The sequence below is a fragment of the Ceratotherium simum genome, chromosome 22, assembly GCF_057802395.1.
Source record: "Ceratotherium simum simum isolate JZ-2026a chromosome 22, ASM5780239v1, whole genome shotgun sequence".
NCBI classification, from domain to species: domain Eukaryota; kingdom Metazoa; phylum Chordata; class Mammalia; order Perissodactyla; family Rhinocerotidae; genus Ceratotherium; species Ceratotherium simum.
Window position 1 is genome coordinate 38665425 of NC_141921.1, and position 24054 is coordinate 38689478.

The 24054-nt window shown below is 51.4% G+C and overlaps 2 protein-coding genes across 7 annotated transcripts in view; both read left to right on the forward strand.

Moving 5' to 3' along the window:
* The window catches only part of FBXO42 (F-box protein 42), a 91441-nt gene extending 85105 nt beyond the window's left edge, over positions 1–6336 (forward strand). For all 3 annotated transcript variants that reach the window (XM_004425623.3, XM_087446743.1, XM_087446744.1), the window contains 2 exons: positions 863–979; positions 1495–6336. In XM_004425623.3, coding sequence (XP_004425680.1) covers positions 863–979; positions 1495–2601 — 1224 coding nt within the window. In that variant the 3' untranslated portion in view covers positions 2602–6336. The remainder of the gene's footprint in view (positions 1–862; positions 980–1494) is intronic.
* A 4845-nt stretch (positions 6337–11181) lies between these two features.
* CPLANE2 (ciliogenesis and planar polarity effector complex subunit 2) lies at positions 11182–23699 on the forward strand. Of its 4 annotated transcripts, none has more exons than XM_087446746.1 (7): positions 11182–15794; positions 16118–16267; positions 16460–16624; positions 17878–18030; positions 18621–18745; positions 19072–19223; positions 19466–23699. In XM_087446746.1, the coding sequence occupies exons 1-7, from the start codon at positions 15440–15442 to the stop codon at positions 19713–19715; spliced, it is 1350 nt and encodes a 449-aa protein (XP_087302872.1). In that variant the 5' UTR covers positions 11182–15439; the 3' UTR covers positions 19716–23699. The 4 variants fall into 4 exon arrangements, with proteins under 4 accessions (XP_087302872.1, XP_087302873.1, XP_014639389.2 ...); XM_087446747.1 differs by having other exon boundaries at positions 19087–19223; positions 19466–23695; XM_014783903.2 differs by lacking the exon at positions 16460–16624 and having other exon boundaries at positions 19466–23691.
* The last annotated feature ends 355 nt before the right edge of the window (positions 23700–24054 follow it).

Sequence of the window (24054 nt, forward strand, 5' to 3'; positions counted from 1 at the left end):
TTTTTTTTTTTTAATTTTATTTATTTTTTTCCCCCAAAGCACCAGTAGATAGTTGTATGTCATAGTTGCACATCCTTCTAGTTGCTGTATGTGGGATGCGGCCTCAGCATGGCCGGAGAAGCGGTGCGTTGGTGCGCACCCGGGATCCGAACCCGGGCCGCCAGCAGCGGAGCGCGTGCACTCAACCGCTAAGCCACGGGGCCAGCCCCCCCATCTCATCTTGTAAGAGTGTACAGACCATTTCTGTGGCATTTTCATTTAGAGAATTCCTTCTCCACTTCGAGTATAGCTTTTGCATTTCCTGGCCCTTTTCTCCGTTCTTTTTTGCGGGGGGAGGGTGCTTTTAATCAGAGACGTTTATCTCTTGAGTATTCAGATCTATATTCTTCCTACTCTTGCTTCCTCTTTAGACTATAAGGTTTGCTGCTATCATTTTTTCAGAGAGGGGTGGGACAGAAAAGCAAGTTGATAACTGCCAGAGTTCACATGAAATTTATTTAAAAATGCAGATTCAGAAAGTTAAGGATGTGTATTATCTACCCTCCCCCCACCGCTTCTCCATCCCTGCAGTACACACACACACACACACACACACACACACACACACACAAAACCGTAGGCAAAATTCAAAACCACTTAAAATTGCTTTATGGGTCACAAGCACAATTTCATGTGCCAGGCCACTGGTAACACATGAATGAAGAAAGGCACGAATGAATGAGTAACCAAAGATTTTGCTGTTCTTGCTGAAGAGTCCACACAGTCTCTAGACCAGACAGCACAGCTTTGAGATTCCAGCTCTGTGTGTGTGTTTTGTAACATGTCCCATACCTGAGTCCTATTGTTGGTCCTTCTCTTATAGCTGTTCAAAGATGCTTGGTTGTTGCACATGCACTCAGGTCCCTGGGCCTGGCAGCCACTCAAGGTAGAAAATGAAGATCATGGAGCCCCAGAACTGTGGTGCCATCCAGCTTGCCGGGTAAGTGGGGAACTGACAGGCCAGCAGGAGGAGAGGTCCTAAACTGTAAAGCCAAATTAACTTGTCAGATTTCCAAGCAAATTTGTATGGAATTTGAAAACACCTAGATGTCACAAAAGAGGTGGACATTAATCATAGCTCTTTGGGCATTTCTCACATACATGAGCCACTAGATGGGAAAACTTATGTGGGCCCCACTCATCCTTTAAGTCCCAGCTTTAAACATCTGTTTGTCTATGAAACTTTCTTCAGAGTCCCCTAAACAAAAACTGTTTCCTCACTGCACTCTATACCCTTATTCGGTAGACATAACTGTAATGACAGCACATGTCACACTGTAGCAACAAATTGTTCCCACGTCTGTCTCCCCTTCTAGCATAGAGGGCAGACTATATTATTTTAGTCTGTATATCTGAGGTACCTACAAAATGCCTGGCATATCCCAGATGCTCATGATAAGATGTTTGATGGTCGAATGAATGATCAGAACTGAACACAGGTCTTGTGTCTTCCAGGTGGGGCAGTGTGTGGTGGTCTTCAGCCAGGCTCCTAGTGGGAGAGCCCCACTCAGCCCCAGTTTGAACTCGCGCCCATCACCTATCAGTGCCACTCCTCCAGCCCTGGTTCCCGAAGCCCGAGAGTACCGCTCTCAGTCTCCAGTAAGGAGTATGGATGAAGCTCCTTGTGTTAATGGCCGCTGGGGAACACTGAGGCCCAGAGCTCAAAGGCAGACCCCCTCAAGTTCCCGGGAAGGGAGCCTTTCCCCGGCCAGAGGAGATGGCTCTCCCATTCTCAATGGTGGGAGTTTATCTCCAGGAACAGCAGCTGTAGGTGGCTCTTCCTTGGACAGCCCTTTACAGGCCATATCTCCTAGCACTCCATCTACCACTGAAGGATATGACCTAAAAATGGGACTTTCTGTGGCCCCCCGACGAGGGTCACTACCAGATCAGAAAGATCTGAGATTAGGATCAATAGATCTAAGTTGGGATCTGAAACCCACTTCCAATATGGATGGTGTGGACAACAGGACAGTTGGAGGAAGTATGAGACACCCTCCTGAACAGACAAATGGTGTGCATACCCCACCACATGTTGCCAGTGCCCTTGCAGGAGCCGTGTCCCCAAGTGCTCTGCGTCGGAGCCTAGAAGCCATCAAAGCAATGTCGTCCAAAGGCCCCTCAGCTTCTGCAGCACTAAGTCCTCCTCTGGGGTCTTCCCCAGGCTCTCCTGGGAGCCAGAACCTGAGCAGTGGAGAAACAGTGCCCGTTCCCCGCTCGGGGCCTGCCCAAGGAGATGGACATTCCTTACCTCCTATTGCCCGCCGCCTGGGCCACCACCCTCCACAGTCCTTAAATGTTGGCAAACCGTTGTACCAGAGTATGAACTGCAAGCCCATGCAGATGTATGTGCTGGACATTAAAGACACCAAGGAGAAGGGGAGGGTCAAATGGAAAGTATTTAATAGCAGTTCTGTGGTCGGACCTCCTGAAACCAGCCTGCATACAGTGGTGCAAGGCAGGGGTGAACTCATCATATTTGGAGGACTCATGGACAAGAAACAGAATGTGAAGTACTATCCAAAAACAAACGCCTTGTACTTTGTGCGAGCAAAGAGATAATATGTTCTAAATCCCTTTCCCTCTCTGTGGCTTTTAATTTGGAATTTTCCAGCGTGCAAGCATTTGGACTGAGAATTGGGAAAACCAAGGACAAAATTACTCCCATAAACCAAAACCCCAATTCCCAACCTCACTCACTCCAGGCTGGGATCAAATCTCCATTAAGAAAAATATTATATATAAATATATATTATATAGCCAACTCTGTTTACAAAGAGGGAGAGATCTCCGTCCTGGTTCAGATAAAATTGTTGCTGTGTTTTAGCAGAGGCTGTGCTGCCTTTTTCTACTTCGCTGGTAACTAGACCAAGAATTTAGGGAACAGACTAATATCAGAACTTTCCTAAAGAAACTGAGGAGCCCCCTGTAAATCTTCATGTGGCCTTCTCAGAGTTAGAAAAAGAAAGGGCATGTGTTAAGATATACAAGTGGAGGTTTCAGATTCACATGCTTCAGGTGCTGGCAGGGTAAAAGTAACCTATAGAAAACTGTTCTTCCCCTTCTCCTAAAACCACAGAGGACCCGTGAAAACTTCTCTTTACAGTACGCCCTATGCCTGGCCCCATTCTGCCCTTTGTGACTGCGGAAAGTTACCCAACAAGGGATTTTGTTCCACATCTGTGTGCCAGGGTCATTGTGAAGCAATGTTGATGCAGCGACACCTGTCTACCTAGTGTCCATTGGTCTTTTGAGTGCTCCCTCCATGTCTCAGAAAACATTTTGGTGTCTGATTGTGGAATTTTTTGACAATCATATTTGGTTGCAAGTTGCCAAAACCCACGTTTGTTCTTCTTTTCTTTCCCTTAAAACTTGATCCTCAGAGCCTGCCTTTTCCATTTATAGGCTGCTTTTCTTTCTTTCCTTTTGTTTTTTTTTTTTTTTTACATATGTGGATTTTTTTTTAGACCCTAAAACCTGTCTCACTTTCTGTTTCTTTTACAAAGCTCAAATGCCCAGAGGAATCTCTTAGAAATATTTCTGGAACCTTTCTCCGGGGGGCTGGTAGGGAATTCCAAGATGCCAGTATCATGAGAAGTCCTTGAAGCATCAGAAGATACTGTTTTTTCCATATGGACTTCTTTTTATTTCCAAAGCACATTGGGCATACACCTCCATATTTGTAGAATGGGGAAATTGATCCTAGAAGGGAATCCCAGTACCAGTTTCTTCTAGAAATGATTTTTGTCCCTGTTGAGACGTGCATTTCTCTGTCTGGCTGTTGGCTGGTGGTTGGGTTGAGTGTCATGTGCTTGGCCTCTGATGCGTGGCTGACCTTGGGAGCAGCTCCTTTGTTGTGATTGTCTTGTTCACATGCCACACAAACAAAGCTTGGATTTTTACTCTGACGTCATTTCTGAGATAAGGTGCAACCAACTAGAGCATTTATTTGGTTGATAAAAGAAGTTACAAATTACCAATTTCTAAACCATGGCCTGGACATAGGAGATGTTGGCATCACTTAAATGTGGAGTTTTGGTTACTTCTTATCAGTGGAAAGAGGATTTTTATTTTGTCTTTAGGATTTACATTTCAAAGCATTGTATTTTTCCATCCCCACACTCCCCTTTTTCCTGCCAACATTTCCCAAGCTTTGCAGCTGGCCCTGGGTCTGGGCTTTCAGCCAACACTTAGCAGTCTGTCTGATAAGTGTTTTCTCCTGTTACGTCATGTCAAATCCTTTACCCTAGCCATTAGCTTTTACAATGTGGTCTTGGTGGGAAAGCCCCCCTGGTGCCAAGCCCAGGGAGAGGGCAGCTCCCAGGGAGGGGTATGTATTCCAGAAGCTTTTCTACGTGCTTCCTTAGATGAGGAAACTACCGGGCACCTACTTACTCTGGTGTCCAACTGCTCGTAGCTCAGCACTTCCAGACTCCCTGCTCTGGGGCTATGGCAGCCCTTCTTTGGCAAAGACTGTTAGATCATGTGGGGTCCTTATTTACAAGAGAAACCTAGCCTAGAAGATAAACAATTTTAGCATTATTGCTGCTGCTGAACGTCGTTTATGGCATTGCATTTGTGCATGAACAGTGTCTCCAAACTCGGTTCCTATTTAAATAGAAAACCTGAAAGTTCAGAATCTTGACTTTGTAATCTTTCTCTTTGTCCTGTGGCCTTCCTAAGCCAGCTATTGTTGATTCCTTCTGCTTTCCCCAGGTAGGCGGGCAACAGAGATGATGATTCTCTTAGAAAGTAACCCGGCTCCCTGAAACTCCATGGCATCCCAGTATTACCCATATCCCCCGGAACCAGACTGTCTGTTTACAGCTCTTTAAGAAGAATCTGCCTCGTGTGCACCGAGTGGTGTTCGTCATGGTGACTCCTGGGCACTGTGGGCATATATGTCTTGGGAGAGCAACTCAGCACAGTCAAGGTGATCATCTCCTGAGGCCACGTGCAATGGAACTTCAGATGTCTCAGCTGAGGTGACCATTTCCACGGCACCGTGGATGCTTCAGTTGGATCACATTTAACCACAGCTCTGGTTTTGACATGATGCCAGTTTTGTCTTAAAATTCACTGAGAAAAATGAGACAAAATATTTTTTTTTAACCCTCAGGAGCACCTAAAGCAAATATTTATCAGTATTTAAGTATTTAAAATACGTTTTGTTTCTACTTGAAGCTTTAACCCCTTCCATTCCTGCAAGTGTGCCTTGGAGAGCCTCTATGTCATGTTGACTTCATCGGCCATCTTGTTGACCTCATGTAAGAATTTTAGTCTCTTCCTACACTCTTGGACAGAGCTTCCTATTTTCTCATTTTGCAGGCTGTGCAGCAGAGAGGGTTCTGTATTTTCATTCATATTTCCACCCTCTACACTTGGGTGGTGGACTCCATGATCCCCTCGACACACACACATTTTGGGAGCACAAATTACGTGTTGAAACAAGTTTAAATTTAGTTGTAAGGCAATACTGGGCTTACTCTCCTGGCCCTCTGGGGATTGATTTGATTTTAATGTTTGAGTTTTATATCAAGAGCTGAAACCATGAACTATCCTAGGAACTGTGTTGGAACTCTTTAAAATAAAGGAAAGAAGAGGAGGAAGAAAGAAAACCAACGTAAGAAGTCTTGACTTTGGAGGACAGAAAGCCACCAGCTGATGGAGAACAAAGGGATGCTTCCCTTTCCTTTCACTTTAACTTTCTGGCTTTGCTTCTTTCCTTCCCGTTATAAGTGATATTCCTGGTTGGTTTGTCTGTCTGTCCTTGTCTTTGTGGTGATCCTGACATGGTGATGTGCTCTGCTTTGCGTTATCTGTGGTCTCTTACCAGCGCACAAGTCAGTGGGGAGGATCTGAACACACAGGGGCAAGGAAGCCGAACTTTGAGGCCTGCGTCCCCATGCAGCCTCCCCATGAACTGCAGAAGGCATGTTCTGCATGGTCACCAGTAAGTGGCTCCCTCTCACCATGTTCATTGTCAAATGAGAGCAACCCTTAGGCATTGGCTCCATCTATACTCTCTCTCCTTGCTCTGCTCCCCTCCCACCAACCAAGGGTCACGTCAGCGCACACTGTTGTGCCCTGGCGAAGCTGGTGCTGTGAGTGGTTTCCCATACAGCTCAGGGGTCCCGGGTGGCTTACCCTGAGATGATCATTTTAGGCACATAACAGTATAGGAATGAAAAGTGGATTTGATTTCATTGATATTTAAATCTGTCAATTTCATTTTTTGTTAATGTTTTCCCCTGATGACTTTTTAGCAGTTTAACAAATAAAACAAAATGGACAGAATTGTCTTAACTGTTTTATTAGTAGAAAAGAAAGCAAGCCATAATGGAAATCAGTTGAAGTTGGAGATTGAAGTTGGAAGCGAAGTAGTTGGAAAGTGATTGCTTCTCATCTAGGAAGGTTGTGTTTTCAGGTGGAGGTGGAGAGTTGCCCTTCCCTGAGGATAATGCCATTTCATAATAAAGCAGCTCTCTCCATCATACTTGAAGGACTCTGTTTCAAAGCCTTAGTACCACCTTGCGGTGGAGACCCAAGAGAGGTGATGAGCTTAGAGCAGAGGCCCAGGGGCCAGGAGACATCTGTGCCATCGCTGGCCTCCTAAGCAAAGATGAGGACACAGGGTCCCAGGGTCTTAAAACAGCATAGCAAATGGTGGTTGAGAATACAGGCCTGAAGTCCTAGTGGCCTGTGGTCTAATCCTGCCTTCCCCTACTTACTACTTAACCTTGGATAGAAGTTTCCTCGCCTGTAGGGTTGTTCCTATCTTATAGTATCGTGAGGATTAATTGAAGTGATATATGAAAAGCACTGGCACGGTGCCTGGCACATAGTGCCCAATAAATGGTGGCTATTATTTATAATTAGCCCTTGAAGAAGACATGGGATCTTGTATGAAAGGGCTGGGCTTAGTGTGTAAATTGTTGGGAGCATGCCCATACTAAGGATTATGCTTGTTTACAGTTGTCTGGGTCGTCTTTTAGATGTCGCCATGAGAACCTCTGAGGCTGTTGCCTCTTGAGAGCAGTAAGTAGCAGCTGCTGCCATAAATCAGGTCAGAATTGTCTCAGTTGTTTAATCTCCCTTTTGGACTTTATTCTTTGGTTTGCCAGTTGAATTCGGCCTCTGGCACACAAGGTATTCTGCCTGGATTCAAAGGCACACTTAGTTGGCTTCCAATCTGGAAATGTCACTGGGGGGCTGATGACATGAGTCTGCCTGGGGGGGACCTGGGAAGAGCCAGGCACCGTGAGGGTAGGGGCTACAGCCCTGAAGCCACTGGCTGAGTATGTGCCAGTTTCTTATACCCCTGGGTCTTTGCGCCGAGCACTGTTACCTTTTCATTCAGTGCGTGTTAAATATCAGCCTTGTCCCAGGCTCAGGTGCTATAAGCCTGCAGCTCTTATCTTATCTGCACATTTGTTTTCCCAAGCTGCAGGATAAAACTTGGATTTGTAACAAAATGTGATCTGATGCTATCTGCTGTTTACCATACTTCGAGGCACATAGCAAACTAGAGTGTGGCGTGAGAAAGGGCCTTAGGTGCAAAGGGCCCAGCCCTATGTGCTAGCCAGCTCCTAAGTTGGTGATGGTAGGGGTAGAATGATCTTTTGATTGCTTCCACAGTTGCCCTTGTGGAAGGGTTAGATTTGCTCCTTGTGGATCTGTTGGGCTGAACAAGGTCCAGTGGGTAGAAGCTCTAGGGAAGAGATTTCAGGGTCTTTGGGAAGAACTTTTTTACAGTCAGAGCTCTATGTAATGGGTGGAACCAGTTTGGCATCATTGGAGGGATTCAAGCATTGCCTGGATGGTCAGTCTATGGGATGCTGTAGAGGAGGTGATGTTAGGTGAATAGAATGCCAGTGGTAATTGGTGGTCCTGGGGAAGGAGCAAACATCGGTTCCTGAGGAAGAAGACTCCACATGCCCAGCCTTCAGGGCAAGTCATTCCCATAAGGCTCCCTGACAGCATCCTAACCTAGTCTGTCTATGCCAGAAGCTATGTTCCTAACGACTGATGAGCATGCTCCTGCTCTGGAGGAGATCAGAACATGAAGACAGCAATGTGATCGGCCCCGGGTCAGAGGATGTGTGCAAGCAAAGAAGAGGGGACTTGCTGATTTGGGAAGAAACCTTACTGTTAAGGAGAGCACAGCTCAGAGAAGAGCCATGACTCTCCCAAGGCCTTACAGGAGTTGACAGCCACTGCCTTCCCATGTGGGCCGAGCACAGCACTACCTGGCCACTCCCCTGGGTACTAAAGGGCCAGAGGCCTGTGCACATCTGGGTCAAAATTACAGCACCTGCCCAGGGAAAGGGCAGGGCCACACCGTCGTTTCTCCTTCCTGGGTCTTTGCCGCTCTTCTCCAGCTGGCTCTGTGGGGAGGCAGTGCAGGAATCACTGACTCAGACATGAAGACCAAGGCCTTGCACATGTCACTACCCCAAGCAGCCTCCTCAGCCCAAGATGCCTCACATCACCCTAATCCGGGAACCTAGGAAAGATCAGGCTTTGAGCACCCTCAGGTCCAGGCAGGACAGGAGGCAGCACCTTGAAATCCTGGAGGCCAACCTCCTTTTAGTGCTGCCACATGTGACTGGGGTATACCCTTGCTTCTCTGTGCCTTCTCACCTCCCCCAGGCAGAGGGGAGCATCCCCAGCTAAGGTCTGCCTTCTGCTCTCCTCACTACAGTATACCACTGACAGCAGTTCAGTATTCTTGTGGACTCTTTGTGAGGTAATGATTTCACCATTGCTGGAAGTGTTCAAACAGAGACTAATAATTTGCATGCGAGGGGACGACAGAGTTGATTTATGCATCAGATCAAGAATGGGACCAAAGGACCCCTACATGCCCTTTCAACTTTTAGTAGTGGTTCTGTGGACTCAGGACTTCCTAGCGAGGCTGCAGGACAGGGACATGGGCACAGACTTTAGACCAAAGGAAAGACCTTGGTCGAAAAGATGGCCCTGTCACTTTGAGCTGGGGCAAGTCATCCCACCTCACTGAGCCTCAGTTTTATCACTAAAAAGGCAGTGATGGTGCCAGTCTCACAGGTTAGCAATTTAGCTGGAACCAGCAATAAGTGCGTCTATGGAATGGGTGTGATTCCCCAAAAGACCATCTGGGGGCACCCTGTGAAAGGCTTTGAGTCCTGGGCCCTGTATCAGAGGCGGCCTTGAGAAGGAAACTAAATGGGCTGGGGGAGAAAAATTACGATTTCTCCCCCTACCTCTGTTGGTAAAGCCTGGGTAGGACTCCTTCTCTGGCCTCTGCCTTGCTTCTGAGCACCATCCCCAGGCTGGCCCACCTGCCCTCTCTGCCCCAGCCCCCAGCTGTGGGAAAGCCAGTGTTTTCCCCGTGGGCCTGGGCCCAGAGCCCAGGCCCTGTCAGCATGCACAAAGCTGAGCTAATGTTTTAAGTGAATGCCTAAGGCCTGGCAGAGTGTGCCATGCCCCCACCAGGGAGCCTGTCTGCCCACCCACTGCAGGGAAGAGAAGGAGGGCTGAGGGCCAGGCATTACCAGGCAGAAGCCTGAGAGAAGAAGGAAGCCCCTGGCCAAGGGCCTGGGGACCAGGGCTGCCATCTACCCATTGGCAAGGCCAGGAGAACCCAGGACTGCCCTGGGGATCATTCTCAGCACACATTCCCTGAGCATGTACTGAACCTCTGAGGCATGGGGACACACAGATGACTCAAAATGACGCCTGCCCCTGGAGGAGCTCACAACCTCATCACAAACCAGGGTGGTGTTACATTGGGCTGAACAAAGATGACATATCCTGAGCTTCTGAAGCCAAAAGATAGTCCAGGTATCATACTAAAAAGATATGAAGGAGGCGGAGTCTAGAACTATCTGCCACCAACACAGCCAGCCAGGGGCAGGACAGCTGTTCGGGAAGTCAGAGAGCTAAAAAGTTGGTTTTCTCACTGCGGCCTCACCCTGCTAAACTGAGGCAGGGGGCAGATGAGAGAGCCTTTCTGAGGGATCCTAGATTGGGGGGGTCCAGGCCTGGCCTCTGGCAGTCGGTAACGTGGGGTGTTGGTAGGCCTGCAGGACTCAGACTGAACAGACAGACTCACCGTGCTCCAGGAAGGGTGCAGAAGGGCTGTGGAAGGTCTGGCATGTCCAGAGAGGCCCATGTTTAGGGCTGAGGACAATGCAGAGTGACCTGTGTGGGTTTGTTGACCAGAGGTCATCTCCTCAGATGTAGCAGGGAAAGAAGCTCATGAGTAGACTGCATAGTGGGAGGAGAGGACATCTCTGACAGGCCAGCACGGAGGCGGCCATGGCAGAGGCATGGAGGAGAGCTCTCTCTCCAGCAGGAGGCCCACAAAGGCCCAGGAGAGCTGATGCCCAAGGAGTGGGTACCTCCAACCCTGCCATGCTTCCCTGGCATTTGGGTAAGCCCCCCACCACGCCCCACTGAACATGAGCCCCAAGGTGAGAGGAGGGGAAGATGAAACAGCATTGAAGAGACTGAGTGTTGAAGTGTAGAGAATGAGAAATCACTGAATTGAAGCTTACCAGGAAATTACTGGATTAAAATGTCTGCATGGCAGAGACAGATTAAATTGAGTCAGAGGAAACAAAGCTCTATTTCTTCAACTTCTGAATCAGTGAAGGTAAAAATTTGTACTCGCTCCAGTTAGAAGGAGAGAAGTCAGATAAAGTGCTTGGGAACCCCAGGAACCAAGGATAAGAGGAATCATGACAAGTGCTGGAGGAAGAAAGGAAAAGCGTGGATATTCCTGTAGAGGGAACAGCCTGTGCAAAGGCACAGAGATCCGAGTGTGACTGGCCCTTCTGGAACCTTGTGAAGGTCGCTGTGACTGGAGTGGACAGGGCAGAACTGGAGAATGAATTGGAGTTGGGGGATAAGAGGCAGGGCCCAGGAATGGGCGCCTGGACCAAGGCAGTGGCAACAAAGAGTGGACAGAAACGTACAGGGAGAAAAACCAGCCTCTGGTGGCTGACTGGGTCTGGGGGTGGAGGAGGTGTCTGGCCAGCACTCATTCCTGCATGAAGCAGATTTATAGTACCTACTGTGCGCCAGGCACTTGCCCTGCCCTGTGGAGTTTACATTGCAGTGGGGGGTGGGGGGGAAGGGACTGAGAAATATGTAAACAACTAAGCAAGATCATTCCAGACGAGTACCATGAAGAAAATAAAAATGGGATGTGACAAAGTGTGATGGAGTGGGGCTCATCAGAGAAGGCCTTTCTGAGGAGGTGACATTTCAGTTGAGACCTGAATGTAAGAAGCAGCCCCCATGGGAAGATGGGGGAAGAGCATTCTATGCGGAGAGAACAGCAAGAGCAAAGGCCCTGAGGCCAGCATGAACTTGACAAGTTCAAGGAGGAGAGGAAAGGCGGGTGTGGCTGGAGTATGTAAGTAGGGGCAGAGTGCGCAGGTGGGCCTTGTAGGCCCTGGTGAGGGAGGGGGGTGGACATTAGGTGCAATGGGAAGCCATTAGAGAGTTTTAAGCAGGTGACACATGAGGCTATTCAGGCCAAGGACACCACCCTTGCTGGTGAGCCCAGGCCTGGCACATCCCAGCCTCAAAAGAGCTCCCTGGGGATGATTTGGTAGCTCCAGCCCTAAATCTTATATTTAAATAGAATCTGGACATGTTTAATCTGCCCCTTCTCTCTACCCTACTGCCCTGCTTATAAACGCAGTTGCCTAGTTATTTGATTTTAGTCCCCACCAGAGTGTGGAATACACAAGCGCAAGGTCTGTAACTCTTTCTCTGTTGTCTTTCCAGTGTCTGGCCTGGCACAGGGAGTGCTCATAAATACTTGACAAATACATGTCCTCATCCACTCGTGCCTGGAATATTCGCCCTGCCTCCTAACAGGTCCGTCTTCCAGGCTCACCCTCTTCAGGCCATTCTCTAAGCTGTAGCCATAGTCAGTCTGTCAGTCAGCACATTTTTACTAAGTTTTTACTATATGTCAGACATATTCTAGGTAGTGGGGATTATTATGGACTGAACTGTTTCCCCTCTCCCAAAAACACTCATATTGAAGTCCTAACCCCCAGTACCTCCAAGTCTGATGGTGTTTGGAGATAGGGTCTTTAGTGAGGTGATTCAAGTAAAATGAGGTCATTAGGGTGGGCCCTAAACCAATATGATTGGTGTCATTATAAAGAAGAGGAAATTTGGACATGGACTCGTACAGAGGGAAGGCGATGTGAAGACAAGGGAGAAGATGGCCACCTATAAGCCAGAGAGAGAGGCCTGGAACAGATCCTTCCCTCACAGCCCTCAGAGGGAATCAACCCTACCAACACCTTGATCTCCAATTCCGAACCTCCAGAACTGAGAAAATACATTTCTGTTGTTTAAGCCACCCAGTCTGTGTTACTTAGTTACTGCTCTAGGAAACTAATACAGTGACATAACAAAAAGACAAGGCCCCGATTCTCATGGAGCTTATGTCCTTGGTGAAGGAGACACGATCAATTTTAAGATTTTAGGATCAAAAACAGGATGATGTGCACGAGCGAGCCTGGGGCTCGGGAACAGATCCTTGAGTGGTGGAGGGGGCAGAGGGCCTCTGCAGGTGACATTCACCCCAAGACCCGAGCAAGGGGGAGCAGCCAGCTGTGTGAGGTACTGGGGTGCTGCAGAGAGCTCCAGGTGGTGGGAACCGCAATGCAGAGACCCTAAGTGGGAACAGAAAAAGGCAAGGTTGCTGGAGTGCAGCAGACCAGGGGAGGAGGGTGGCAGTTGAAATGAAAGCAAGAGGTGGTCAGAGGCCAATCATGGAAGGCTTGCAGAGAAGGCATGGAGTTTAGATTTTATTCTGAGTGCAATGAAAACTAGTGGAAGACTGTAATCATGGGTGTGATATTACTGGATTTACGGTGCAAAAAGATCACTCTGGTACCTGGGTGGGGTCCCAGAGAGCAAGCAGGGAAACCCCGAAGGAAGCAGATGCAGGGTCCAGGCAAGAGATGGAAACACAAATCTGACCATGGCCCTTCTCCATGTACCCTCCCTGGGCATCCACCCACCCCCACCCCTGCCTTCCAGGTCCTCAGGCCTGTGTGTGAGTCTGCCCAGCTGGGCCATCTGCTCAAGGCTGGTGACCCTGTCCCTGCCTTGATAAATCCTCCTCTTGAGGCCTTGTGGGGCCGTGGCCAGGAGGTGCTCAGTCAGTCCGGGGGAAGGCCAAACCATGAAGAAATGAGTGCATTAATCAGAAGACTCTACACTAGAAGGGTAGATGGTCCACCTGCTTCACCTGAGGCCCTAAGAGGAGAAGCAGCTTGCTTAGGGGGACACACAATTTAGTGGTCAAAGGGGCACAGGAGAGGGGAACTCATTAGACCAAGGTGGTTCACAAGCATCCTGAAACGCAGTTCTGGCCACCTCACTCCCAGGCCCCAACCAATGACGCTTCCTGTCCTCAGCAGCAGTGTTTATCTAAGTGAGGTCTGTGGATCCTGTTATGCACTGAATTGTGTGTGTCATCCCCCCCTACCCCCAAATCCGTATGTTAAAGCCTTAACTCCTAATGTGATTTATTTGGAGATAGGGCCTTTAAAGAGGTAACTAAGGTTAAATGAGGTCATAAGGGTAGGGCCCTAATCCAGTATTACTGGTGTTCTTGTAAAAAGAGGAAGAGACACCAAGGGTATGCATGTATAGAGAAAAGGCCCTCTGAGGACACAGTGAGAAGGCAGCTGCCTGCAAGCCAGAAAGAAAGGCCTCACTAGAAACGAACCCTGCTGGCACCTTGGTTTTGGACTTCCAGCTTCCAGAACTGTGAGAAAATAAATTTCTGTTGTTTAAGCCACCCAGTCTGTGGTATTCTGTTATGGCTGCCCAAGCAGACTAATACAGAGCTGAATTTCCAGATTGTCCAGTGCTCTTGGTAAATGCCCAGGCTCACAGACCCATCTGACCGCCTGAAGCAGAATCTCTGGGGGAGAGAGCCCAAGAATCCATGTTTTGACCAGGCTCCCGAGCTCATTGAAGTGTCCTCTCCATGAGCTCCTGGGGGCAGTGAAGACTGATTCCCCTAACCCTGTGGCCACCAGCTCCTCTGACCACCAGCCTCCTTCTCTGTGCCCAAGAGGAATTCACATCTTGTCTGGCCTCCAAGTTAGCTGGCAAGCTCATTGTGCCAAGTTGCTTCATTTCCTTACACTCTCACTGAGCCCTCCACGAGCCGAGCCAGGGCAGGGCTGGATGTGAAGTCTGGAAACCAGACATAAGTCAGATCTGAGCCCTGCCACTGAGCACTCCTGGTCCACGGAGAGCTCCACACAGGTGTGAATAGCCCTGACCCCGGGCAGATGTGGTAAGAACTGCGGGAAGGGGAACCTGGCAATATGGGTATTTGTTGTATTTTGGCTTATCTGTAGTGGAAGCAAGTTGAGGGCAAGTGCCCTGTCTTACACATCCTCATCCCCTCTACCCCCTTGGACATAATAGGCTTCAATGGTTTGTGAGTTCCTGGCCTTCTGGCTGCTTTCAGCTTTAGTAGGAACAGCCCTCCTAGTCGCTGGGGGCAAAGTTTTAAAAACACAAGACCCAATCTGGCAGAACAAATACATACTTCAGAGTCCACGAACCCTGGGTTCTGAGTCTAGTTTTCCCAGTGACCACCTGTGTGGTGTGACCTCAGACAGTCACCTTGTCTCTGACTTTCCTCACTGTAAAACAAAAGAGGGGTCATGATATTTCCTACACACATTTGTTTACAGAATTAAATAAGGTAACCTCTGTGAAGCTCCCACTGTCTGGCACTCAACAAAGGTTATTTCTGTGAAGATAGTGATAAAAATTAAGTGTGATAGACGACCTCTCAGTAATGACCCACCAACTAACGGGCATTTACTGGGCATCCACCTTCTGGGCAGCAGGCCCAGTGCCCAGCGTTGGAACCGTGGAGAGGGCTCATGGCCTCAGTGCTGACACATCAGCTCCAGGAGGGCAGGGACTTCTTGTTCACCCGCCATTGTACTCCCAGCAGCTAGAACCACCAGGCACATAGTAGGTGCTTAGTAATTTGCTGAATGAATGGGATGAATCAATCAATCAATAAATGACTGACTGGAAGGTCCAATCCAGTGGGCCTCTGACTCATTTTTAAGACCTTGAGCAAGTCCTTTGAGCTCTCTGAGCTGCTTCTTCCCCATCTGTGAAGCCAGAGGTGTTTAACTCATCTTGAGGTCCTGCCGAGCAGGATTAATAGAACAAAAGTAAAAATAGCAACAATAATAAGTAAACTGGAGCACTGCTATGGACCGGCACTGTTGTAAAGAACCGCAGGAGGTAATAGTATTTTACCTTTATAGAAGAGGAAACTGAAGCACAGAGAGGCAGGGGAGGCTCCCGGAGAAGGGGGATTTGGGGATCGGAATGAGCAATGGAGAAGAGGACCCACTTCCCAGAGGGGAAGGCCCTGTGCAAGGTGTCACTGCGCAGTGGTAGCTGCAGATGCGGGAGAGGCCAACCCCGCCCCCCGCGTCTCCATGGCAACAGCCGCCCCACTGCGTCTCAAGCACTGGCGCTCCGGCTGGCGGCGCGCGCTGAAGCCAGACGCAGGCCGGGCGGAAGCAGGCCCGGCGCGCTGGGCGGCGGGAGCGCGGGGCGGGCCTTTAAAGAGACAGTCCCCCGGGCCGGTTCGCCCACGGGAACTGCTGCTGATGAGGGCTGGGTGGCTCCGGGAGTCGGGATCGAGGAAGTAAAGCAGAAGCAGGGCTGTGTGACACCCCCTGGAGGTGACAAGGGAGAGAGGGGCTGTGTGAATGCCCTCCGGGGCAATAATGGGATGGCTGTCCCCCAGGGAGCAATATGGGGGAGAAAGGAATATGGAATTGCACTTTCTGGGTAATAAGAGGGAGACAGGGGTATGTAACCCCCCAGGACAGCGAAAGGGAGCTTGGACTCCAAAATTGCCAATTGGGATAATAAGGGTGGGACTCCATAGCTGTTCCACCCCCCAAGGAGGGAGCTGGGGCTCCACGCGAGAGTCAGAGGGCAGGTTAAGAGGGATCATAGGTTCAGCTTAGGACAGTCACCTTCTCCCATCCCCTACTTTCAGCATCCTGCCATCTCCCTACCCCGTCGGGGTGCCCAGCCATGGCCAGACCACCAGCCACGGGCTCAGTGATTGTCCCAGACTGGCACGAGAGCGCCGAGGGCAAGGAGTACCTGGCCTGCATCCTGCGCAAGAACCGCCGGCGGGTGTTTGGTAAGTGACCCCCCCCAAAGGCTGTCACCTGTCACTCCCTAGGGAGAACAGTGTCACCTGTCACTCCCTGGGGGGAGCAGAGGAGCAGGGCAGTGGGGACCTGCTCCACAGCACTCAGCCTTGGGGACCCCTGCAAATCCTATCCCTGGGGCCCCCACCCCCAAATCGCCTTAGAGCTAATTCCATCATCAGAGCCAGGAACATGGAAACAGCCAAAACCCTGCCAGGAACCACTGTCACCAGAGAAGCTGTTGACTGAGCCCTCAGCCCACGCCAGGCCCTCTGCTGGGCACTTGACACAATGGACTCCCATTCAACCTTCTCAACAGCACATTTTACAGACTTGTCCAAGATCTAGTAAGTAGAGACAAGCCTTTTCCATATCCTGCTGTCTCCAGAATAAGACACTCATTTTCCCCAGGATGAAGCCAACTCACCCAGGCAGGGCTGGGATGACAGGCCAGCAGAGGGTCCAGCTCTGGGCAGGAGAGACAAAGCGCTAGAAGGCTTAAGACCAGAGAATGAGAGGACAACCCATAACTTAGGACTTTCAGGTCTTAATGCCTACAGATGTGTCATAATGTAAACAGGTTTTTTTGCAAGTTTTAAATTTAAAATATTCATAAAGGGGCTGGCCCGGTGGTGCAGCGCTTAAGTGCGCGCGCTCTGCTTCAGCAGCCCAGGGTTCGCAGGTTCGGATCCTGGGTGCACACCGACGCACCGCTTGTCAGGCTGTGCTGTGGCGGCGTCCCATATAAAGTAGAGGAAGATGGGCACAGATGTTAGCCCAGGGCCAGTCTTCCTCAGCAAAAACAAAAAAGAGGAGGATTGGCATTGGATGTTAGCTCAGGGCTGAGCTTCCTCAGAAATAAAATAAAATAAAATAAAATATTCATAAAGATGTCAACATATTGATTCTAAGAAGTTTATAGTAGGGCCGGCCCCATGGCTTAGTGGTTAAGTGCACGCGCTCCGCTACTGGCGGCCCAGGTTCGGATCCCGGGCGCGCACTGACGCACCGCTTCTCTGGCCATGCTGAGGTCGCGTCCCACATACAGCAACTAGAAGGATGTGAAACTATGACATACAACTATCTACTGGGGCTTTGGGGAAAAAAAAGGAGGAGGATTGGCAATAGATGTTAGCTCAGAGCCGGTCTTCCTCAACAAAAAGAGGAGGATTAGCACGGATGTTAGCTCAGGGCTGATCTTCCTCACAAAAAAAAAAAATAAATAAATGAAAAAAAGAAGTTTATAGTAATTGAAAATACTTTGGCTGATATTTCTCCACTGAGGAAAGAATTATGCAAAACTTTGTTTTCACATGTGGGAAATCTAGAACATGTGATAATGATATCAATGAAAACCATCTCATGCATCGAACTTAAAAATAATTTGGTATTATTTGGAGTGGGCCTTGGCCCAGCTCACAGAGCACAGGTGTTCTCAGAGAGCTACTCTGCTTGTGTCCCAGGCCTCTGTAATGAGTATGGAGAACCATGGGTGATTGACACTGAAAACGCCCTTTGAGATTAGGTTGTCCAGCCCAGGGTCTGATGGGGCAAGTGCAAGTTGACCCCCTGACCGTACCTGGCTCCCTCCTTACCCTAGGCCTGCTCGAGCGACCAGTGCTGCCCCCGCCCGTGGCGATAGACACGGCCAGCTACAAGATCTTCGTGTCTGGAAAGAGTGGCGTGGGCAAGACGGCGCTGGTGGCCAAGCTGGCTGGCCTGGAGGTGCCCGTGGTACACCATGAGACTATTGGTGAGTCCATCCTTGGAGGCCTTCCCTGGGGTGGAGAAAAGACGTAAGTTGGGATATGTGACCAGCCCTGACATTTACTCTGCAACCTTGGAAAGTCACTTCTTCACATCTCTGAGCCTACATTGGATCCTCTATCCAATAGGGATAACAGTACCAACCCCACAGGGTTTTTGTGGAGTTGGTACTAGAGATAGTTGTGGCAACATGCTTAGCATTGAGCTGGCACAAGGTAGGTGCTCAGGAAACCCTAATCTTCCTTTGTTCTTTCCCTCCACTGGATGCTGATTGACCATCACATTGCAGCATCCTCCAGCATCCTGGGACCTTTGGGTCCCCCTGTCCATACGAATGAAACTGCTTTCTCATAGCTGGGGCTAGGGCTGCATCTCCCTAGTAGACTAGGCTCCTCCAGGGCAGGCCGGTTTCTCCATCAGACTGAGAATTCTCCCAGGTCAGCGACTATGCCTTCACTGTCAGACTGGGGACCCACAAGGGCAGGGCTATATCTCTTCTTCCTATTCCTTCCTGGCCTCCTACCCCTCTCCACCTCCATGTTTCCCATGCTGAGTGGCTAACCCTGGCCTCCCCAGGCATCCAGACCACCGTGGTATTTTGGCCAGCCAAGCTGCAGGCCAGTGACCGTGTCGTCATGTTCCGCTTTGAGTTCTGGGACTGCGGGGAGTCTGCGCTCAAAAAGTTTGATCACATGCTGCCGGTGAGCAGGCAGGTGGGCCTGGGTGGGTCCGGGAGGGGCTGGTTGCCTGAGGTGGGCTTCTGAGTACAGGTTTGAGCCCAGCCTGCCTGGTCTGCAGGAGCCAGAATTGGGCATAAATGGACTGAGGGTGCTGCCCTGGCTGGGAGAGCTCTGAGCTGGCATTAGGGACTGGGTCCCAGCCCGAGCTCTGCCCTGGGACCAACCACTCCCTCCCTGCTCTGGGCCTCAGTTTCCCAATCTGTGAAAGGAGGGATTGTGCTAAGACTTCTCAGGACCCTGCAGCTGATAGGAGGGTTCTGGTACCGAGGTTACGAGCCTCGCATCAGCCTTTCCATCCCCAGGCTTGCAAGGAGAAAACAGACGCTTTCCTCTTCCTCTTCTCCTTCACCGACCGTGCCTCCTTTGAAGACCTCCCCGGACAGCTGGCCCGAGTAACAGGCGAGGCCCCTGGTGTCGTCAGGATGGTCATTGGCTCCAAGTATCCTTTCAGTGGCCCCTAGGATTGTCAGAGGCCACACTTGGCAAGGCGCGGAGCAAGGGGTCATAAATCCTGCCTCTGCTCATCTGTGGGGTCCAGCCCCATGGGCTTTATCTTAAAGGCTGCAGCAGGGCCTCCCCCAGACCCTGGGTGTGGGGCTCCAGGGAGGAAAGAGAAAGCTGGGTTTGATGGGGCAGTAAGCAGAGGTGCCTGTCCAGGCTCCTTAATCCTCTTCCAAATAGATTTGACCAGTACATGCACACGGACGTGCCTGAGCGTGACCTCACAGCCTTCCGGCAGGCCTGGGAACTGCCCCTCCTGCGGGTGAAGAGTGTGCCAGGGCGGCGGCTGGCAGATGGACGCACACTGGATGGGCGGGCTGGGCTGGCTGACATTGCCCACGTGCTCAACGGCCTGGCGGAGCAGCTGTGGCACCAGGACCAGGTGGCAGCTGGCCTGCTCCCCAACCCCCCAGAGAACACCACTGGCTGAGGGGCGGTGGCATCATGAGCAGGCACCTGTGATCCCCACTCCTGACCCTCAGGTGACCCAGAGCAGAGGGCAGGATGCAGGGCCTAAGGCTGGGGCAGGAATATTGATCTCATCCTGAGGACTGGCCACAGTGGCCTGGTCAGGGAGGATGGTGGCCTGAAAGGCTCCTGCCCCAGCAGCACTTGTCTGGCAGAATTCATGGCAGTGAGGTGGGGGCACAAGGCTCTGTAGGTCTGAGGGCATCTAGGTGACTTCTGGTCTTCTCCCTCCGCCCCGGGGTCTAGGCTCTCGAAACTGAGGAATTGTATTGGCAGGGCCCCGGGGCTCAAATGTCCCCCACAACCTCCTGCTGCCCTTCCCCCTTCACCCACCCTAGGGAGGGTGATTGGGGGGAGGGAGTGCCTCTGGGCCCTGGACCTCAAGTGACTTTAATCAAGAACCTGTATTTGTTGAGGTAACACCATCTGCTCTAGATAAACCTTGAACTCTCAGTGGCTTACCTCTATAGAAGTTTTTTTTCTTGCTTGTGCTCACCTCAGGTGGAGGTGAAGGTGGGTGTGGGGGCTCTGCTCCACGCACTCATTCAGAGACCCAGGCTCTGAGATCTTCAACACGTGGCTTCCCAGTTTGCCCTGGGGCATCAGCATCCAGTCAGCAGACAGGGAATGAGTGCACTGGAAGGTCACCTAGGAGGTTTTCTAGGGCCCTGGCCTAGGCTGCTGTGCCTCATTTCTGCTCACATTCCATTGGCCAGCACCCAGTCACGTGGTCACACAGAGCTGTGGGAAAAAGCTGGGAAATGTAGTCCACCTGTGTGTCCAGGAGGCCAGCCCCTCACTTGGTAGTACTTTCTTGATCATGAAGCTGTCAGGTTAGGCTTAGGAGAGGGGCCCTGCCAGCTTGCGGGAATCAGAAATCATCATTGGGCAGGGCCAGGGACTGGACCAGGTCGGGGTCAGGGCGTGAGTGAGCCTGACAGGCAGCTCTGCTGTGGGAGGCCAGCAAGAGCAGGGGCAGGAAGGTGAGGGAACTTGCCCTTTTTTGTGTCTCACCCCTGCCCCATCAGCCAGAGACACTGATGCATGCAGGCTAAAGTGAGGCGGGGGGATGCCGACAAAGGGGGCCTAATACTTTCACTCCCTGATGACACTCCATCCAGCCCCATAGATGGCCCCCTGGGCTGAGGCCTGTCCTGAGTCTAACCCAGCTGGAAGGGCCCTGAGGGCCTAGGTCAGCCAGCTGACCCTCAGAGCTCCCTCTTGAGAAGCAGCCCCTCTGCACACTCCACACTCACACGCACGATCATGTGCTCACACGCACCAGCACTTGTCCTAAAACGCTGCCTACTCCTCCCTCCTGGCACCACAGGAGGCTCGTACACACCCACCCTGCTCACACTCCTGAGCACACTGTTGGCCTGCAAGGCGCTACCTACCAGTCTGTCCACCCTGGGCACTGCCTGGAGGTTTTTCAACCCTTCCAGCGCCTAAAGGACTGATTTCAACACCTTCTTATCCCCAACTCAGGTTCAGAGCTGAGACCTGAGTTTATCCTATGCCCCAGAGGAGGAATGTCCCTGGGCAGGACCCCAAGCCTCACAGCCTGCACAGCCCACAGGCGGCTCCCGCTCCTGGACCATAGACCTTCCCACTGCAGCGTTCAGCTCTGTTTCAGCCCGTTTCCCTCTGTTCTCAGCCCCAGTAGACCTTTCCCTACCAGGCAGAGCAAGGTGTGGGGGTGAGACGTGGTGAAGGTGGCCTCTGAGCCCGACTGTGACCTTCCAGCTACAGGTACCTGTGTTGTGCACACCAGCTACCCAGCATCCCAGCCAGTTATCTCTGGGCTTAAAACTCCCCCAGAAAGGAAGTTTCCACATCCTTCTTGGGCACCATTTCAGCCAAGAGCCAGAAGGTTGCTTTGGAGAAATAACCCAGAACCTCCCCACGGCAGGGCAGGCCAGTTTCTCCTGGTTAGCACTGCTCCCATCAGAGAATCGACCCCTCTCCCACTTTCCCCCCAAACCAAGAGGTGAACAGTTCCCTTGGCTGTCTCCCTGGCTAAGAACAAAGCGGGGAGGGCAATGGGGTGGGACTTGAGGCCACTTTAGTATTTAGTAGGCTACCCCCCAGGGGCCTCCACGGAGGGCAGAACTGGGAGCCTGAGGGAGGCGGGAGATGCAGAGCCATAATTCTAGCAGCTGGTGGCTGTGCCTGCAGGGTGGTCTCTGGGCAGAGTCACGTGGAGAGTGAGTAAGAGAATGTGTGTACACGTGCGTGGATTCAGGCCTGCTTCGGAGGCCTGCCACCTGAGCAGTGCACAGGGCCCCACACTCAGAGGAGCCCCACACCTGGTTTAATGCTCTGCTGTTGCCATCTCAAAATTCTGGACACCACAAATTATGTAGCAGGCCCCACGCATGTTGTCCGGAGAGAGGGTCTGGGCTCCAGATAAAGCTCCTCTCTCAGGGCCTTGAAGACAGAGGCCACTTCTGTGGAGAGTCAGAAGGCCCCAGGAAGTCAGGAAGTTGCCTTCTCCCCATTTTGGTGGCAGAAATTTCACCATTAGGTTAAGCCTCCCAGCAGCTCAAAGGCAAATACCCCTCCACTCACCCCACCCTGTCAGGGGCCCTCGGGGCTCCCTGGAGGGAAGGGGTGATGACCGTGCCCCTAGGCTGGTCTTAGAGGGACCTTTGGGAAAAAGGTAGCCGTGCCTGCTCCTCAGGGCCCTGGAGCCTCCAGACTTTGGTGCTCTGGAGGGAAGCCAGTAGGAGGAGGAACTGTCTTCTCCTGGGGTGGCGTTGGGGTTGTGCTGTGGCCCAGCCCTGCTGCTGTTTGTCCCAGAGTCAGGACTTCCCAACCACCCCCCCTTCCCTCCCCAATCTGGGCTCTCAAGGAGACCCGAGCACTTCCCTACAGACTACAGACGGGGAGTGCTATGGACTGAATGTTTGTGTTCCCCCAGATTTATATATTGAAATCCTAATCCCCACTCTCATGGTATTAGGGGCCTTTGGGAAGTGATTAGGTCGTGAGGGTGGAGCCCTCATGAATGGGATTAGTTCTTTTATGAAAGAGACCCCACAGAGCTCCCTAGCCCATTCCACCATGTGAGGACATAGAAAGCTAGCTCTGCTATAGACCAGGAGGAGGGCCCTCACCAGAATGCGACTGTGCTTGTGTTAGTGCCTTGATCTCAGACTTCCAAGAAATAAATTTCTGTTATTTATAAGCTACCCAGTATGTGGTATTTTGTTACAGCAGCCGCAACAGACTAAAGCAAAGAGGCTGAGGCCCAGAGAAGGACAGGCATTTACCCAAGGTTGCAGAGCCATGAAGCAGCCCCGATGCTCTTAGCCCTCTGCACCCCCCTCCCTTGGACCATCCTTCCCTCTCATCCCCTAGTGCTGTCTTCTGGGTCCAGCCCCTCACAGGCCCCCACCTGGTCCTCCCTGCTTTTCCAACCAGAAGCCTGGGGCTGCCTGTACGAGGGGAAATACGGTGCTGGCGCCTCCCTCCCTCTGCCTTTCCTTCCTTTTTATTTCTCCCCCCACCCTTCCCAGGCCACGTGGAGCTGCTAAATGAAACTCCTGCTTGCTGTCAGCAGAGCCTGGCCTAGAGGGCAACAAGGAGAATCTCAGGTAGGTGCCTGGCTCCAGGATGAGTAAGAGGATGCAGGAGCCAGATCTGCAAAGGCTGCTGGGCGGGTCTCCAGAGCCTTGGGTGAGTCCAGGGTTGGGGTGGGGCTTCCTGGTCATGCCCTGGATCTCCTTACTCCCCAGGCAGCCTGGTGCCAGCAGAGACCCCCACGTGCCAGGCACTGACTTGGGGGGAGTGCCCAGATAGAGGCAGGGGGCTCAGGGCCCAGGACAGGTTGGAGTTATGTGTAGGCAAATCCCCAGAGGGCCAAGCTGGGGGTGGCGGGCAGGCCCCTCCCTGGCTGTGACCTCAGACCTGAAGGCTGGGACAGTGGCAGTTGGGGGAGTTGGTGTTCAACTCTATTCTAGAAAGTAGGGGGGTGGATCCTGAGAGCAAGGGGAGGGACTGAGGCTTGGGGGGTGGTCCAGAAGGAAGGTAAAGGAGAACTTGGACTTTGGACTGTTCACTTTAATTCCCGTGTTCATCTGTAAAATGGAGATAACAGTAGCACCCACTTCTTTGAGTTGTAAGAAGTAAATGCGCCTAAACGTTTAGCACCGTGCCAGGCGCCAAGTTAAGGGCCCAATAAACGTTGGCTGTTCCCTTTGCCCTTGTTGTTATTAGGGTAGTGCTGGTGGTTCCTGGGCTGAGAGCGGGTGAAGGGGAGGGGGAAGGGGAGGGAGAAGGGTCGCAGATCGCGCCGA